The sequence below is a fragment of the Strigops habroptila genome, chromosome 7 (genome assembly GCF_004027225.2).
Source record: "Strigops habroptila isolate Jane chromosome 7, bStrHab1.2.pri, whole genome shotgun sequence".
Lineage (NCBI taxonomy): Eukaryota > Metazoa > Chordata > Aves > Psittaciformes > Psittacidae > Strigops > Strigops habroptila.
This window is the reverse complement of record NC_044283.2, coordinates 53008072-53027191: the sequence shown is the minus strand read 5'-3', so window position 1 is coordinate 53027191 and position 19120 is coordinate 53008072. Positions and strand designations below refer to the sequence as shown.

Below are 19120 nucleotides of genomic sequence, written 5' to 3'. Positions count from 1 at the left end.
CCTTCCCCTCTGCGGCGCGGCGCGGCCCCGCCCCCGCCGGCAGCCCCGCACCGGGCGGCCGCCGTCCGCAGCGCCCCGCCGCGCCGAGCCGCGCCGGGGGAAGGGGAGGGGGGCGGCGGCGGCGGCCCCCCGCGCTGCGCTGCGCCGCGGCCCGTGCGCGCCGCTCGGCGGCGGCGGCCCCGGCAGCGCTCGGCGGCGGGTGTCCGCGTCCCTGCGCCCGCCCCGCGCCTCGCTCCCTCACCTCGGCGGCGATCGCCCCGCCGCTGCCGCCGCCGCCTCCCGCCCGCCCTCCTTCCCCCCGCCCGTCCCCTCCCCTCCCCCGCTCCGCCACACGCACACGCACTCCCGGCGCTGTGTGCGAGGGCGGGCGCCGGGAGACGGGCGGCGAGCAGCGCGGCGGCGAGGAGACCACCGCGCACACGCACTCACACACACACACACACACACACACACACACACACACACACATCCCGCCCTCCCTCTGTGCCTGCTCCTTCCTCGCCCCCCGCCGCCTCCCCTGCTCTCCCCCCTCCTCCTCCTCCTTTCTCTGCGACGAGCGAGAGAGGGAGAGGGGGGAAAAAAGCCACTCACAGGTATTTGTTTAGTGGATCGGCGGCTTAATTTATCCCCCCCGCACCCCCACCCTCCCCAACGCCCCTCGCAGTTTGTTTACAAGTATCAAAGTTGTAATTGAGGAGCTGCCAAGGCACATCTGGATATTTTTCTTCTTCTTCTTCTTCTTTGTGTTAGGGACTGATGTGCAACTAATTAAAGGCAGGCAGGCTGGTAGCGTCTGCACACTCAAGCCCCCCCAAATAAAGAGCCTGGTAAGTGACTGGTTTGCTTTTTTTTACCCCCGTCCTCCTTTCCCCCCTTCTCCGTCGTGGGTTCTTGTTTTGTTTTTTATTTTTTATTTTTTTAATTTATTTTTTTAATCTGGGTGGGTTTTCTGTTTTGTTCTTTTTTTTTTTAATTTTATGGTTTTGTCGGTTTTTTTTTTTTTTTTCTTCTCTCGTTCTTGTCCTCTGGGATCGTAAAAGTAGATTAATGCCAGACTTGGGCAATAAAAGGCGCCGCTATATTAATTTATTAATTAATCTGCACCCGCCCCTCCTCCTGAATGTTAAATATGACCTTTGATCTCTCTGTCTTTGGCAGAGCAGACGTGCAATATTGAACATGTACGGTCACATTTAGCTCAAGCAGGGACAGAACCGCGAAGCCCGGCTGGCGATTTCTATTTATTCCTTTCATTCGCGGAGGAGAGGGCGATAGTTAAGGGGGTGGTGGTGGGGAGAAATCCATAACCGCGTCTGGGGTGCCCTTTTCATGCTCCGGAGCTGCATCGATTAAATAATAATGACCCGGCTGGTGGGCACCATCATTTTCTCGCTCCCGGTGGCAATAAACCCCGGGAGGGAGGCGGTCGCAGCGAGGGGAGCTTTGTGGAGAGAAGCCACTTTGACGCTGGGGGGGGCGCGAGGGGAACAGGGCAGCATAATGCGAATGTTCCCCGACTTATGGCAAAAAGGGCTGAACGCCAACGCTTCGTTCTTCACCAGATGCGTGGCTTTCCTACACATGGCTGGCACAACTAGTTTTATTGAGGAGTTGTTATCGAGGACGTGCGGTTAGGTTTTCCTTTCTGGAAACGGGAGAGGGTATTTTTTTTTTTTTTTTCTTCCCCCCCCCATGCAAATCCTTCGCATCCCTCCAGAAGACGCCGTTTAGCCTAGAGCTTTCCGGGGCAGCCTTTGTATTGCCACCAGAGCTCTGGAGGCAACGGGAACTGGGGTTTGTCCCTGACGTGGGAACGCGGCGGTGGCTCCTGCGGGCTCGGGGTTTGTCTTTTTCCCGACGGGAAGACGCCCGCCGGCCCCTAATGCAGCCGAGGGCGAGGTTTCCTCTGTAGGTTGACGCTCCCTTCATCTGGATTTGTTTACATAAAGCCCGCTTTTTAGTGCACGACGTCGGGGGAAGGCGAAGTTTTTGCACTCGGTAGGTCGGGCTGCCAACGGTTCATTAATCTAATTATGATCGTAATTACCGTAATTGATAACCGTTTTGAACTAAACATACCGGAGTCTAGAAACTAGACGCAGCCCCACGAATGCCTCCCAAGTGAACATTTCTGATCGGTAGCCCCGCATCAGAAAAGATGCTGGAAATATCTATAAACTATTCAGGTAGAGCATCTGGAAAACAAAGAGGCAGTGTTCACAAACTGAGGGCTTTTTAAGTTATGTTTACGTTTTGCTTTAGTTCGCGCAGGCTGCCATAATGTCCCCTCCTCATTGCCATCAACTAAAATACCCCCTTCACCTCCCGGGGAGGGAGGGGGGGGATAAAACCAGCACCATCTCCTTGCCCCCTTCTAAACTTTCCTGGCCCCGAAGCGGAAAGCCGCCTTACCCCGGGAGGGCCGGGCGGCAGGTACAGCGCCGTGCCCCCGGGCTGCCCCCCCGGGGCGGGGGAACCCTCCCCGGAGGCTGGGATGGGGATGAGCACTCCGCCTTCAGCACAGCTGCAGGCGCCGGGATCACAGGCTGTGAAATTGCCTGCCTTGAGTATTTTATTTTATTACTATTATTATTATTATTTCGGGTTTTAACCTACCCCCCCGCGAGCAGCGCCCGGCGGTGCCGGCTGGCAGCTCACGGCCACCGGGCGCAGAAGGACACGGTGGCAGCTGGCAGCTCCCCCCTACCCCCCTCCTTTTCCTCTTTATTTCTGTAATTCCTTTTATTTATCCTTTCCTTCCCTTTCCCTGCCTTTTCACACCCCCCCGGTGGAGATGGTAGGTGGGCAGCTCCCGGTCCCCGTGTCCCATCCCCGTCCCCTCCCGCGTCCACCCCCCCACCCCCCCCCCCGTGTCGCGTCGTGTCGTGTGTGTCCGTGTCCCCCCTTTCCCCCGGGGTGGCCGTTGTGGCCCCCCCCGCGCGCGCACCCCCTCGGAAATGACTTTCTGTGTTTCAGCTGCGGCAGCTCCCGTGAGGATGCAGGAGGAGCGGCTGCCCGGCCAGGCACCGACGGCGGGAATGCGCCCGGAGCAGGAGGAGGAGGAGGATTAAGCGACACCCCCCCGACCCCCCTCGCCCCGTCCCTCTCCCCCCGGCCCCCCACCTTCCCGCCCCGTCCTTCCCCGCCGCCCTCCCCGGCCACCATGAACACCAACGTGTGCGTGGAGAGCGGCCCCAACCCCGAGGCGCCGGGGCTGCCCAAGGACAGCCACCTGCCCGAGGGGGCCCTCAACAGCCTTGTGGATTACAACTCGGAGATGGAGAGGTACCGCTCCTTCGCCACCTTCTACAAGACCAACGGCGGCGCCTTCCCCCAGGCGGCCAAGATCGCCCGCATCACCACCCCCATCTTCCCCAGCGCCGCCGCCGCCGCCGCCGCCCGCATCGGCATGTCCCCCTGGAACTGCGACACCGCCACGGCCGCCGCCGCCACCGCCATGCTCTGGGGCAGCGGCGGCGGCGGCGGCGGCGCGGCGGGCGGCGCGAGGAAGCCCTCCTCTGCCGCCGCCGCCTCCGCCTCCGCGGCCGCCGCCGCCGCCTCCTCGCTGCACGCCGGCAGGGGCAGCATGCACCACCGGAGCGACTCGCAGCGGCTGGGCAAGCCCGGCTGCCCGCCGGCCGAGCAGCCCGCACTGCCCATGGCCAACGGCAACTTCCTCTCCACCCTCTCCCCCGAGCACTGCCGGCCGCTGGCCGGCGAGTGCATGAACAAGCTCAAGTGCGGCGCCGCCGAAGCCGAGATCATGAACCTCCCCGAGCGCGTCGGCACCTTCTCGGCCATCCCGGCGCTGGGCGGCCTCTCCCTGCCCCCCGGGGTCATCGTCATGACGGCCCTGCACTCGCCCGCCGCGGCCTCAGCCGCCGTCACAGACAGCGCCTTCCAGATCGCCAACCTGGCGGACTGCCCGCAGAGCCACGCCTCGGCCTCGCCCGCCTCCGCCCTGGGCGCCGCCGCCGGTGCGGGGGGCGGCGGAGGCAGCGGCGGCGGCGGCGGCGGCGGCGGAGGGGGGCCGGCGGCGGCGGCGGGGCCGGGGCCGGGGCGGGCAACCCCGCCAAGAAGAAGCGGAAACGGTGCGGGGTGTGCGTGCCCTGCAAGCGGCTCATCAACTGTGGAGTCTGCAGCAGTTGCAGGAACCGCAAAACGGGACACCAGATCTGCAAATTTAGGAAATGTGAAGAGCTTAAGAAAAAACCGGGCACTTCGCTAGAGGTCAGAGGAGATGATTTCTTTTTCCCCAGCCTCCCGCCGTCCCTCCTCAACCCCCTGCCCCCGCCCCTCCAGTGCTTCTTGTCTAGCTTCAAGATGCAGCATCCCTTTTCCGAGGCCTCCTTCAGGCTCTGAGGGTGCCCCCGCCGCGGGCGCGGCCCCCCGCGGCGCTGCCCCGCCGCCCGCCCGCCCCCTCTCCGCCCCGCAGGGAAGAGAAACGCCGCCCCCCGCGGCGCCCCGCCGAGCGCGGCGCCCCCCGGCCGCCGGCCCCGCCGAGGAGGGACGGAGAGCCGCCCCGAAGGCGACCCGGGCCTGCGGAGCCGGGGGGCGGCCGCGAGGCGCCCGCCCCTCCCCGCCAGCCCGTGGCCACGACGAGACGCTGCTCGCCTGGTGTACCTGCCGTGCTGTTCCCATAAGACTGCTGGCTCTCTCTGGTTTCCTTTTCTTCTCCTTTGGGTTTCTTTTTCATTTTTATTTTTTTAATGGCGGTCATGGCGGTTCGGGGCGGTCTGTGGGGACAGGGAGGTGGGAAGGGGAAAGTTTTAGGTGGACGCCGTCGGAAGTTCAGGGAAAAGTAATGGCGAGTTTGTCTCCAGGTTGGCTGGTAGCAGTTTGTCCGAGACAGGCAGCTGGCCCTAGAGCCTGGTAGTCGGTGAAATGTGCCCACGTTAATCCCTTTGGCAGTATCTTTTACGAAATAACCCACTCACGGTGTATAAAACACAACGGAAAAATAGCACAGGTATGACCAAACTGATTTGTACATACAGTTATTTTGATGACACGTCCTCGGCGTTGACAGGGTATTACGTTTCCCAAAGCTGTAAGGACAGGTCTCAGGTTTGCTGGACGTAGGAGAGACAGACAGCTCGCATCTCACAGACATTTCGGTTCATGTAGTGGGTACAACAGACAATGGGAACCCAAATACACAAAATGGCAATGGGTTGATATCATTTGGCAAAGGAAACAAGCGAGGGGAAAGACTAGTAATCATCCTTAATCCCTTGTCATTATTAAAATTATAGTGTCGCTGGTAAGACGCACATACCAGATGCATCTGAAGGTGTCGGGGATGATGGATTTAGTACAAAGGAGCAGTGTATGCTGGGTGACATCGAGGTTTGTAGTCACAGAAATTAGCAACTAAGTGAGAAATTGCAACTTCCCTCTGTGTCTGCGTGTGTGTGAGTGTGTGCAGGGCTATTTATTCCCTTACTCACTGCTTGCAGGAGTTCTCTTCAAAAAGGAGGAGGTGGGATGAGGGATTCCAGGGAAAAAGCAACACCAGGAGCCCATTAATTTGGTCAGCATTAAATAAATGGAATAACGGCATTTGGAGCAATACTGCCATGGACAAAAGCAACATTGTGGGGTTAAACTGACATTTGGCTGATGCCATTAACTCTTTCCTAACCAGCCCCATCAAACCAACCAATGAATTCCTCCTCACAAGAGTGAACTGTCCTTGCTGAAAGTTCCATTTGTACCTAAGCACCGTCGTAGCTCTTCCTTGTGAGTGCGTGGTGACCCAGCATCACCTCTGCAAAACCCAGGATGGACTCCCCAGGTTCTAGAAACTCGGATTGGGTTTTCAGCCCTTATTTTTCTCTATGATATGCCTTTGTGGGCTTCATAGCAAGTTCGCAAAGAGGATACTTTATGCCCCGGTCTGGTAATGGTGGATTATAATAAGTACAACCCAAAAGAGACTCCTCTCAAACAGAGATGTAGAGAATCCCTCCCACACCACCCCACACCAGGGGTGCCTTTGTGTGCCAGGTTCCTCGCTGGGCTTGCAGACCAGGGCGCCGCTGGGATTTAACGTTTGTGATAAATGATAGGTTCTGATGGCTTATTGATTTGTGCAGAGAGTGAGCTATCTCTGGAAGAAACGAATTTGTGCGTTATCAGATTTTCCTATGGGTTTGTGTGCATCTCTGAGCACATTTCCAGAACTTCCTCACTCCTGACAGAGGTTTTCGGCAGCCTTAAAAGCTGCTCAGGCGTGTTATGAGAATGCCGCCCGTTAAAATTGTTTAACCGCTGTGACTAGTAAAACCCGTGGTTTAATTAGCCACTTGTGTACTCTCATAACCACCTGCCTTCGCTTCTTTTCTTCTCTTTCGCCCCCACTCACTCTCTCCTGTTTGTGCTCTGTCGGATACATAAACACAAAAACTCCTCTGCTGCTATACCGTGAGTCGAAGGAAACAGGTTTCTCATTCCAGCTGTGGAGGTGTCAGTAAGGCATTGCTTCTCTGCAGGTTGTGGCCCATCACAAAGTTCTGTAATGGGATGTGGCTAATTTCTATACAGAAACGTGGTTTGTCAGTAGGAGAGGCAGAGTAACTTTCTTATGTGGTGGTTTTCCTTATATCTTCTTTCTTCTTGCTTTTTTCTTTAAATTAACTAATGAAGAGTGGCAGCAGGGCTGCCTGAAGCACGTGTGCAGCTGCAGCACGCTGGCTGCGAGGCCACCAGCTGGAAGGGTACTGGATAGTGGCAGGGCCTACCTGAGGGCATGGCAGCGAGGGCAGCCTCCTTTGGCTTGCGCTCCTGGGGAGGCAGCAGCTCTGTGTGGGTAATCCCCCGTCACCCCCATAGGCATGGTCCCAGGGCTCACATTCCACTATGTGCTTGGGAGATTTGTGAATCAGGCTCAACAGTGGCAACAAGTTGTGGAGATGATTCAAGGCAGGGGGGTGGAACTGTGTTTAAAACTGAAATAAACGAAAAATGAGAATGATACCAATAAACAGTAAGCCGTCTGATCCCACGGAAACCATTTCTCTCTCTTTTTCCTTTAAATCTCTTTTTCTACTGGTGCAATGAAGGCGTAGGATATAACTCTCAAGGTTAGTACATGGAGTCAAAGAAAGATTCACATGAATGCTTTCCAGTCCCTGACCCTTGCATTTTTAATGGAATGCTTCCCTCCCAGCATTTTTTTTTTTAACACTTGAATTATTTTTTCTCTATTTTTCTTGTACCATTTTCACGTTAAAAGTGTCCCATGCTCTAGTATTTTTCATAGAATGTTATTATTACTAGGAAATTTTATGTACAGTAATAATAAATCTATAAAAATAAGATTGACGTCACTTTGCACGCTGCCTACTTGTGTATGTATATTCTGTGTTCATTCAGATTTACAGTCGGTTTAAAGAGACATAATCTTTATTTACCCATAGAGACTACTTATTTTCCTCTGATTGGTATACATGTCTATAACTTCTGCTGCAGGTTATGAAGATTAGGAGCCTGATGTTACTTTATGTCCCCCTCTCTTTGAAGTAAACCATCCTGATTCAGCATATGAATCTCAGTTGCCCCTCTCCTCATTTTCATTAGTGTGGCAGCAAAGTCAGGCAGAGTGGCTGACTCACATTGTCAGGGTCTGAAGGGTTCAGCCCAAATGTGAACTCTCTGCTTGTTTGGGCATGCTGTCACCATAGCCGGTGCCACTTGCTTTGTTTGTAGCAGCCCCACTAATTTATATGTGTGCTATTAAACATTTGCATACCAACCTGAAATAGTAAATGCCAGCATCCAAGTCTGAGGCACCTCACCTCATTTCAAGCCAGTGAGAGTTTGAGATGGCCTTTGCTGGGGATAGGGTTGTGGTGATTGATTTCAGCAGGAACGGCGGCTGATCCTGAAAATCTTAACACCATATGGCATTGCCACGGGGGAGAGAGGCTGTGCTGGCAACCTCCAGACTTGCACTTCGCATTGTGGTAGCGCATGTGAGTGCTGTTAAGGGAAGACTGCTGAGCTCTGTGGATAGGGGTCAATTAGTAGGGGCCTCAGAGGAAGCAATTTCCCCGCTGTCTATCCAACTTTAAATTACATGCATAACTTAAGTGATGGCATGATGGAATTGAGTAGCATGAGGAGGAACTGAAGAGCTTGATAAGGAGCAGGCAGCTAACGTGATCCAAGTGACTGGCTGGAAGGTGGAAAAAAAGAGCACCCTGTAGTCTGTGTGGCCGTTCTTGGCCGTTCTTCACTGCAGTGTTGCTGTGTGGCAGTGTTTCTCTCCTCCCTGCCACTACCTCATAGTCCTTCATCTGCCAAGGGTCCACATGTGTTAAGCACCATGCAAGCAGGCAAAAAAAGCAGTCCCTGTCCCAGGGAGTTTACAGGCTGGAGTAAGAACTGCAGTCTGTCCTGAGTGCCGTTCATGTTGGCTATTGGCTGTAAAGCCCTGATCGGCCTTGAATGCTGGTTTTTTTACTCTATCCTCCTTGTGCATGCCTGTTGTGCCCTGCGAGGATGCTCTTGTTTATCCATTCCCAGACCTGAGCCTGCAGGGAGGGTGCCTGGTGCTGGAACTGGCTGCTGGCACCACACAAGAGCCCTCACCGGGTAACTGCAGTGCTCCGACTCAGGGCTTCCAACGTGGCCATGGTGTTGGCAGGGAGCAGGGGAGGCAAAAGGCAGGGTGAGTTTTGGCCTTTGTTGAGCATCTTGCAGTGGTTTTTGTCACCTTCATCCAGATTTCTTGTGTCTGGGATAAACATACGTTCAGTGATGAATTTTCCTTGTGACCTCTGGAGGTTCTTGGGGACAACCCAAGGCCTCCTACTGCCACCTCTAGAGCAGCTGCAGGCATCTTTGCTATCTGGTGCCTGACTTCTGCCACTTGGAAGTCTCGCTGAATCTGTTTGACCTTCTGTGTTAGGATCACATCGTGCAAGGCGGGAATGCATTGTGTTTGGTGGGAGACATGGGGTTGAGGAAGATGTTGAGAACCCAGAGGAGCTGAGCCTTTGGTCTCACAGTTCTGGCAAATTATGGAGCTCAAGGGATAGCCTCTGAAATGGAGTTGGATGTCATCTGGTTTACTGTTTCATATGCTGTTGTTTCCCTTTCCTGGTGTAATATTTATGAAACAAGGAAAGTGCCCAAATCCCATGACATTAGTGTTCAATTTACAATACACATTATATAAACTGCTGTTTGATGTAGCATAGTTTGTTAAAGGGGGGCAAAAATGAAGTTTCTCCTGCTCAAGGAAATCTCTTAGTGGTGGGATTTGGTACTGAACTGATCAGAATTTCAAGGGACTCAGCAAAATTTAAGGCCAGTCAAGGGCATAACAGCCTCTTTCATACAAACACTGCTTTCTACTTGCATTGGAAATTGCTTGCTTTAAATCATTGAACTATGATTGTTTGCCAGTGAAATTGTCTGTATGGTAAGAGAGGTTAACTGGTTGTGGTGGTTCTGCATTTTGATTGCACTGAACAGTTCTTTGCACATTTTTCTAAGTACTAGTATAGGTTATGCAGTTGGGGCATCGGGATTCTGCGCCAGACTTTAGATTTCAGTGTCGTGACTGCTTAGTCTATTTTTATAAGCTGACATAATGAAATCTCTGTGTATTGTTTAGGCTGGACAAGTTGCCTGTGTCATGAGAAAGATGATGAATGAAGCCAGGTCTTTTTCCTAGAACAGTAATTAACTTAATAAGTACTTGTTTCCTTCCGCCCCTCCCCCCCCCAAATTATCTAAGTCACTTTGGACTGTGTATTTCACTTAGAGGTGCATAGAACCATCATGACTTGGACTCCTCTGCCAGCTACAGCTACAGGACTTTCAGAAGATCTTACCAATTCTGTATTCATACAAAATGTTGTGGGCTATACACATCATGCCTCATTCATGCAGGGAAACTTGTTTGAGTTGGTAGATATGTGAGTATCATGTGATGTACTGCTAATTTGGGGTGGGTAACAGTAAGTAGCTAATTTTTGTCTGCCTGTTCATGTATGTTCGTATTATTGAGGTTTTTGGCCACTTTCCATGCAGTTTCTTTTGCTAAGTGGACACCTAATACCCTCATTGAAGTCAGGGAAGACCTTGCTCACTTGGAGAATGAATTCAGATGTCAGAAAGCAGTCCCATTTGAAGAGCAGCATCCTGCTTACTGTGTTTTTGGTTTTAAAAGAAATGTGCTCTAGGGAGTTAAACAAAAGGTAGATGTTAATTTCTATATGCTGTGTCATGCATTTGATGCATAGCGATGACTTAAGAACAGGTCCTCTCCAAATACCCTGAAAAATTGTATCTGTAGAAAGAAAACTGGCTTAACATGCCTGTATTTTAAGGGTTAGGCTTGGTGAAATATTTCTAAGCAGGCAGACCTAGAATGTACACCTTAAAGTGTCATCAAATACAGCATAATCCGTTCAATCGCTGGTTGCGTGGGAAGCAGCTGCTGATTGCGTAGGGAAAGGCTTTAAGATAAGCTTTTCACATGTACCCAAGTGAGCTAGGAGCAATAAGAAAGTAACTTATGTCACTGTAAGAAAGTCCTTGGGACTTGGCCTCGGTTGCTACAATTCTTGAGTCACTTGATTATGTGCTAAAAAAATTATGTGCCAGCAGATGCAATGTCTTCTGAGGAGTACCACCATCTGAAGAAGGTGCTTCTCTGCTTCTGTAGTCTCTGTATTTTTTGATAGCTCATCTGCTTTGAGTGATTGTACTGAACCACAGTGTCTTGAAGCATGTGGTTTTGTTTGACACTTTTTTTGTTGCTGTTTGGAAGCCCAGCCTGCTGTGTCTGTCTTCTCTCTTCTTTTGGGTATCTTTGTTGTTTTTGTACAGCCGTATCTTGTTCAGTCACATGCAAACACCTGTCCTGAAATTGAATTGCTCTGCGGTGTAATCTAAAGTCATCCCCCATTTCAGCCTCCTGCGCTTTCTGTTGTGTACCGAGTTATGCTGCACCATACTTTGGATGTGACAGCCATTTAATAATGTTGAAGCCTTAGCTCTGCAGGGGCTAAAAAGATCCCGGCAGGCTTGTTAACTTCTAGTCTCAGACATTATGGGAAATATTTTCTCCTCCCTGGAACTCCTCGGCATCTTAATTAACACTATAAAAATCCAGAGCCAGGTATGCATGAAGCCTGTTTTCTTTGCAGTTTTCCAGAGTTTCTCTATTCCTTCCTATTTAACCAGGCACTCCAGTGTCAAGTGAGATATGAGAACATAAAAGGAATAAAGGCAGCCTGGGTCATGTTGGATACTGCGTTCTTGGTGGGTAGCAAACTCATCAAATGCCTTTCCCTTACTCACCACAGGATTTAATTCTTTCCCCTGTTCTACTCAGTATTTTCCTTTATCTCAGTCTCTGAAGTGTTGGACATTTTAAAACTTTGCACCTTTCCTCTTTCAGGGCAGTATTCCTTTCAGTTCCAAACTGCTGTGGTCTGGGTACAGTGGTAGTGCTGAGGGTGGCAGTGAGATCTCCCCTGGTGAAAAGAGCATGAAATATATGCTGCTATGTGCAGGAGGTTTTCCATTAGTAATTCAGGTGAGGCAGTTGAAGAGCTTATTGATAACCTTCTTCTCAGCCCTTCTACAGGGGAAGACCAAGACTTCATACAACAGAAGAGGCTTTCCATGTGCCCTTGTTGATAAAGTAATCCAGTTGCTTTAATTAATTTTTTAAATGGACTAGAATTTATGGAGACAATTTGGGTATCGGGGCGAGCAAGTGGGATAGGAGGAGTTGCATGATCCGAACAAGTTCTTCAAGACCTAAGAAAATAGAAAGGCATACAGACAGGCAAGCTGACAAATGCGAAAAGGGGAAGGAATGCTTGAAAATGAGTGGCCACAAATGATGATTTGTTGCACGAGGACTTAGAGGTTTCTTCGGTGGTGTGTACTGTGTGTCCTAGGGAAGCTGGAGCATGCTGACAGCACGTCAGTCTGCACTATGTTAACGCAAAGAATTTGCTCCATCGTTATGAAAGAAATACCCCAAAACAATTGTGGTTCAGGAACGTCCATCCTTCCGCACATCCTAGCAGCTGGGGAGTGCAGAGGTGGTGCAGCCACCTTGGCAGTTACAGGTTTGGCAGAGAGCTGAAGACCTCTTGCCATCAGTGTAGAAGGGACAAGGAGGGCAGAGTGTGATTATCATGGTACAGTTAAAGAGGTCAGTAATGGAAAAGAAGAGGCAAGGAATGTATGTTGTTAAATATGTGATCTCCAAAGTGAGCGGCATCAGTCAAACAAAGGCTCTTGGTTTTGGAGTGAACAAAAGAGGAGAAAATATATTTAGAAGGGTCATGGGTTTGAATAGCTAACCACCAGGGAGTGGGTGGGAGCGGACTCAATGACACAAGTTTGGTAATGATGTAAAACCTCTTCTCTCTAAATCACCTGTTCATCTGAGCTCTGGGAGGCAGTGATCACAGTTGTCTGGTTGCTTGGAAGCTGATGTAAAGTAAATTGGAGGTCAAAGTCCAGCAGAGGTGACAGTGTCATGAAAATAATCACTGAGATGGGTCTTAATTGTCATCCTTGGAAATTTCAGAAGACATACCCAGGAATGAGCCATTTGTAATCTTTTAATGTTTTCCCCTCCAGTCAGGAGTTGTGGTGACCTGCTGTATAAGAGTTTGCACTGCCGATCCTCTCTCTGCATCTAATGGGACAATACATGGTGTTCTCCGGCTGTGAGGAAGTCAGCCAAGCTGGCATCTGTAATTAGTCTTAGGCATTGGCTGAAAATACTCCCTCAGCCCAGATCCAAGTATTGCATTTGAGTGAATTTATATATTTTCTTCTCACCCATTCCTCCTCCTCATCCCCGCCAAGTTTTGCAGAAACAGAAACAAGCAGAGCCCAAGCGTTTACTGGATATATTTTTCACTGGCTCTTTAATCAACAGTGTATGAAAAATCCCAAAGGACAGAAGCAGTTAGCTAACCAGTGAGGCATCATAGCCGGTTTTAGGTTCCATGCAGGAGAAGAAGATGATGAAGCCCCAGCAGCTCTAGGGGAAAGAGATTTAAATCTAGGTTTGGTACTGAGAAACGTGCCTCCCCTCTGCTTGGAGACTGGTCTGTAAGAGATTACTGTACCCCAGAGCAGCAGTTTGGAGGATGATAGAGATGTCAGCCTGCGAGTGCAAAGACTTGTACTGCTGGATGACGAACCAGCAGGGATTTCTCATTAATGGAATGAATGTTAACAAGAATAATTCTGTTTTGTGAGCTTGTGTGTATGGGAAGGATAAATGATAGGGACTGATTGATGGTCTTCACAGAGATTTGATTAGGGAGAAAGTGAATGGCAGTGTGTGTGTGTGAGAGAGAGGGGGAGGTGTATGCATGTGGTACATCCATTGCAGAAGGCAGGCACACTTCTAGTTGATAATATCTGACAGAAGAGAGTCAGCAGAAGTAACCAGGCGGGTCCTAGGTGAAAGCAGAAGCTAAGCAGTGGTGTGAATATTCCATTTTTTAGTGTCTTTTGCATTGTAGGGTCTTGGGTTTCATGTTGCATGGTGGTAACAAGCCTGCATCCAAGAATTTCTCTGTAAAAGTTTTCTCAGTAACAGAGATTTCTGCTTTATGCTGATAAAACATTTGGCTGTTTGATACTGATTCCCACAGTCAGTACGGGAGCACTGAGTGACAGCTTTTCGGACCTGCTTAGCATCAGTCTTGGCTCTGAAGTAACACTGTGTTAGAGCTTGTACAAGGCCATCCCTGTCCCTGAAAAAAGCAGGAGACAGGCCAGACCTACTGGTTGAGAGTCCAGACAGGCAGAACCAACAGAAACAATCCCTCACCCTGTCTGAGGCATTTGGATGCTGCTGGAATGCAAATAATAAATAATAAAAAAAAGCAAAATAGTCACATAAGCTCAATAGGTCTGACAGGCTTAGCATCTCCATCCTCAGGTACAGGGATAGCTGAAAACCTGAAGGAACTGTACAAACTAGTTGAGAGGGATGTAGGAATAGGGAAAGAAACTTGAATCCCTTTGGCAGTGAGGTATGAGAGACCCCCTAACCTGAAAACCCAAACCTCTGATGTCTTCCCTGCTGCCTTTGCCAGAAAGCTGTTAGGAGCTCCCATCTGAGGCCGGAGTGTGGCCAGCTGGAACACGGTTGCAGAGTAGCAGACGGCAGGAGGAGTTCCCGACCCTGGCTTGCCCAGTGCTGCCAGCCCTATGTGCGGGATGCCAGGCACGGGGAAGCCGGCGGCCAAGCCGGCTGCTACCCTTGGGAGCAAGCGGAAAAGCAGAGGTGGAGACTTGGCTCCATCCCTCTGCTTGCTGGCCAAAAGAGCTGTGCTGGCACAAGGGAGGGAGTGTGCTGGAAGGCAACCGCAGCCAATTACTCCCAGCCCAGGAGGGAAGGGGGAGAGGAGATGTGTTCCTTTCCAGGGCTCTGCCTACATCCTGGGGTGACGCTTCTGCCTTCCAGCCTCAATGCAAGCAATGCTTAGCGGCTGGAGCTGCCCCCTGGGGATTTCAAGGCCAATGGGGGAGTGTGTGAGCTGCTCCACTGAAAGCTAGTGTGTCTGCTCCTAGCTGTAGGTGAGAAGGGTTCCGTCACTAGCATTTCCTGGGACTGAGCTGTTTCTCTTTGACAGCATTAGTCTGGATTCCTTATGATTTCTGATCTGTATTTGCCATCTGTTTTCCCCAGTGGTGTTATGCATTTTTTCAGATCAGAAAAGTGAAATTGTTTACCCATTCCCCAAATTTAATCTCATATATATAAGTGAAAAAAATATTAATATATAAAATAAACTATGGTGTGTACTGAATGTAAATGAGGGACACGTTTGCTCGTTCTTTCTCCTGTGGAGAAACACATTACTCCTCAGGCTAATCCTATTGATTTAGTTGGGGAGCTGCTGCCTGCTGCTGATGCCGAGTCCAAGTGGCAGGATCTAGCCCTACACTGGCAGGTTTCTATGACCATGGGCATAAATCCTTTATTCCTCAGCTATCCCCACTGAAGTCCCCTGAGGTTATCTCTGAGCGAGCTATTTGAGAGGAGCTGGGTTTTCAAAACACAACCCCGACTTAGGAGTACATTTTTTAGATTTCAGTTTGCAATGTCCCATGGCAGAGGTTTACTTTTCACTTGCTGGAGCTGGCGGCAGAGAAAGTCAAATGAGTTTCCTAATCTGGTGTGTTCTAAATCTGGTTTGTCTCAAATACGGTCTGAGAGATATGCAGCACAAGTGAAAAAATAACTGCCAGCACGCAGATGCACGTCCTCTCGGAGCAAATAAAGCTGACTTTTAAAATAAATGTTAAATCTCATCCTTGCTATGCAGGGAGACAGGCCGCTTGCTCAGGTGTGGGGGGAGATATTTTAAGGTGGGCCGTGGAAGCAAACTCACAACCAAGCTTCTGACCTGGCATATGTGTCCTTTTTTATCTGCTAAGTCCAATAATAAGCTTGTTATTAGAGGACATCTGTTACTGCCTGATAACACGTACAGCGAGCAGGAGCGCAGCGTTGGTGGGCAGCCAGGGATTTTGGCAGTTGTGGGGAGTGGCAGCTTCGTGGACTGTTTCACACCTCATCCAGAGCTGGCATGTCCCTCCTGTGGGCCTGTGGCTGGGTAGGAGGATGCCAGGGGTTTGGGGTGCGAGCTGTTCCCATGCAGAGCCAGTGTGCACATGTGCTGGAGCGGCGATGCGCACAGGAGCAGCACCTTGTCCCTGTACCCCATAGCCGCAGCCAGTCCCCTCCATGTCGGCACGGTGGGGCTCTCGGTGTGCATCCAGGGCTGGGAGAACCCTGCCGAGAACCAGGCTCTGCCTTTTCCTTCCTCCCACATTTCCACGAGATGCAATTCACACCGTTTTCTTGCCCCCGAGCCTCCTTGCCTGAAGAAAAATATTCAAGGAGACTCTTGTGTGAGCTGAATCTGAGCATCGAGAGGTTTTCCCCAAAGTCATTGCTGTAGGTAATGTATATTTATGAGTGGAACAAAGTAGGCCATAGATACTTTCAAAGGCCACTTTCCTGTCAGGGTGGCTCTGTGTTTAGGCAGGTAAGGAGGGGAGATGCTGTCCAGACCACATTCAATGGTGGCAGAGCAGGCTGGCACAGGAGAGGCGGCAGGCATCCTTCACCCGCCAGCCGGTGGGCTGCCTCTGGCACTGCGAGGGTGCCTGCCAGTGGGTCAGGACTCTGGTGTTGCTCTGTGGGTCATGAGATCACGTTGCTCTGCTGGGTGCTGGCATGTGTCAGTGAGACACACAGCCCCATGCCAGCCCCGAGGCTGGGTCCGTACTGCCACACGTGCCCTGCAGCCCGGCAATAGGCTGGGGAAGGGTCTTTCCAGAGGGAATCTGGGGATGGAAAGTGAGTTTTGGGGCACATGGATTTGCACCACATTCTGCACTGTTTATGTATGAGCAATGCTGTGTGTATATTTGATGTCATTTCCAGTGTGATCAAGCTGATACCTAAATTAACTTGCAGTGCTGGAAATACGAGGTGGCTACACGTGAAAGGCCAGTTTGCTTTCTCGTGGGCAGTCGTGTGAGTTTTGTGGGACTGATTAGGTGTGTAGCCCACATTTGCACAGGTGTAAGAAAAACATACAGTCCCTGGTTTGTGGGCAGTGGTGCTCAGCGTTTGCTGTGCTGGGCTGCTGATTGATCCAAATTGCATTTTGTGTAGGGGCTGTGGCTTTCCAGCTGAACCTTTTGGCCACCATGGAACACCAGACTTCTCTGTCTCTGATCATAGGTCTATATATGTACATGTATGTGTATATTGAGATGTACGTACACTCGTATATATGTATGTAACTTAGCGGGACAGATTTCAAGCTATACATCCACTGGCCTAAGTGCCATACTGCTCCTCTTATGGAAGGCATTTCAAGAAGGGATTGTCCTCCAGGGTGAGAAGCTCATGTGGGGTTCTGTGCAAACCCTGGTGAGGTCATTTCTTCCTGTGTGGCCAGCACCAGTCCCACTGCTTTGGGAAATCCACTGGTTTATTTGCCTTGCCATGTGAATTTGAGATTCATTAAGGGCAAAGTTTCTTCACCGCTGTCTGTTTGTTTGGTTGTGCAGGTCTTTATAAAGACTGTCAGGTAGCCCAGATCCTGTTGAATGTACCTCAGCTGAAGTATACTTTCCCAAGGGCCTCTGTTGAGCTGGATCATTTCAGCCAGGACTCCTCAAGAGGAATGAGGAGAGCCAATAATTTGCTGTAGCCAACATGCGAGTTTGCTTCAATAAGAGTAGGATTTTTGCCCATGGATCAAACATCAAAGGATTCTTACTTAATGCAATATCTTTTAACATTGGTAAAGGATTAGATCATAATCATGTAGTGATCGGATATATTTTATTATTCTATTTTATTTCTGGATGTGCTTCACCTCGGTGCATCTGATTCCCTAGCCTGGCAGAAAATAGTAATACGGATGACTCACAGTGAGTCTTGGTTATGCAGCTGTGAATTTGGGACATCCTGAGCAGCAGTGGACAACTTTCCTGATTCCTGATCTCTGTACCAAATCTTTAAGGTGGCTGTGAGCTGCAAGACCCAGAGAGCCAAGGAGAGAGGCATCTCTGGCAGGTTTTGTAGGCATGAGCTTGCCAAGGCATGGGGCTGGCACCTTGCTCCATCAGTTGGTCAGTCACCCAGAGGGAGGGCTGTGGGAAGCATCATTCTTTAAGGAATGCTTTTGCTGTGAAGATAACAGAGCTCAGCTGTCAAATCGGAGTCTCTGGTGAGGAATTTACAGCGCCTGCCAGTGTGCTGTTTTCATGCATTGGCAGCATGTGCATGCACACACATCTAGCAAGGGTCTGCTTTTACATTTCTGCGAGGGGCAACCAGGACAGATAAATAGGTATCATTTTTCTGTTGCTGCTTAATTGAAGGGGGTTTTAACTTTTCTGTTGGTTTTCGTTTCCCTTTTTACCTCGTCCTCTAAAAATGTAGTGCGCTCAGTGCCCTATGTGAAGCTGATATTTCAAGGCAACAATTAAAATCTCAAATTTCAGGTGTTTGAGCTACATCTTTTGCAGTGAAAGCTGGCAAGAAGGGAACAGAATAGGGAGTTTCAAAGCATGGAGGTCATTTCATCCCGGGTTTGCGCAGGGATAAATCCTCTCAAGCACCACGCTTTATGGCATTACCCGCTCGGAGGAGCCAGGGCTGCGGGTTTCTGAGCATCCTCCTGGGAGCAAGCCTGCCGTTTGTCAGCATTTGCACTGGCACGAGCAGTGAAGGCTTTTACAGCAAAACCACACTGATCAGCTCTGGTTCTGCTCCTCGCCACCCCTCCCCAGGCTTCCGGGGGGATCTGTCTTTCCTGTCACTCAGGATAACGATTTGCCGCTGGCAGCATAGAGATCCAGAAATGTGCTGTAATCTTGCCAAGAGTTTGATTCCCCAGCTGGGACTCCTGGATTTATACAGCCAGGCAGTAGATGGTCATTGCACTTAAGCTTGTGTGTTGGTGTGCTGAACCACTAAATGGGCTGAAGGGTCTCTTTCTGTCTGGAAATAACCTTGATCCTTGGAGTGGTAAAATCTATGGGTTTCATCACACAAATTGGTTTAGCTATAATGCGATCCACCTCTTCAATTTTAAAGGCTTTCTTTTTTTGTTTAAGCATGGATTAATAATTCATTCCAAAAATAGGGAGTTAGCGCAATGGATATTTAACTGTAAATGTGTATCTTTAATTAGAACTTGGTACGCAGATGCAAAATTCCTTATCTGGTAGCTTTTCAAAAGCACACATACTAAACCACGGCTTTGCCCTTCAAAAATATTATTCTGTGTATTTAAAGGTCTGAATGACCTTTTAATCAGACATTGCACCTTTACTTCCAGCTGATATGACAACGTCTGACAGTAACTCAACCTGATGCTGCAAGAAAATAAATAAAGGCCACCTCAGTCACTATGTCTTTAAATCTCTCTGTCTAGCTGTGGTTTTGTGTTTAGGCAGATGGACCCACAGCGGAGTATTACGTTTAGTTTTCAGGTGAAGACAATCTATTGAGTTTAATACGTTTGCATGTTTGGCTGTTCTTTTGAGATCAATTTAGCTGTGTGATTGTTTCCCGTCATTC

General features: G+C 50.2%; 1 protein-coding gene across 3 annotated transcripts in view; it reads left to right on the top strand.

Annotated features, from left to right (window-relative positions):
* The first annotated feature begins 347 nt into the window (after window positions 1–347).
* The window catches only part of CXXC4 (CXXC finger protein 4), a 67435-nt gene continuing 48662 nt past the window's right edge, over window positions 348–19120 (top strand). For 2 of the 3 annotated variants that reach the window (XM_030491972.1, XM_030491970.1), the window contains exons 1-2: window positions 371–827; window positions 2977–4230. In XM_030491972.1, the coding sequence (XP_030347832.1) occupies window positions 3164–4228 (1065 nt within the window). In that variant the 5' untranslated portion in view covers window positions 371–827; window positions 2977–3163 and the 3' untranslated portion in view covers window positions 4229–4230. Of the gene's footprint in view, window positions 828–2976; window positions 4231–19120 lie in introns of all 3 variants that reach the window. The other variant, XM_030491971.1, reaches the window with a different exon arrangement.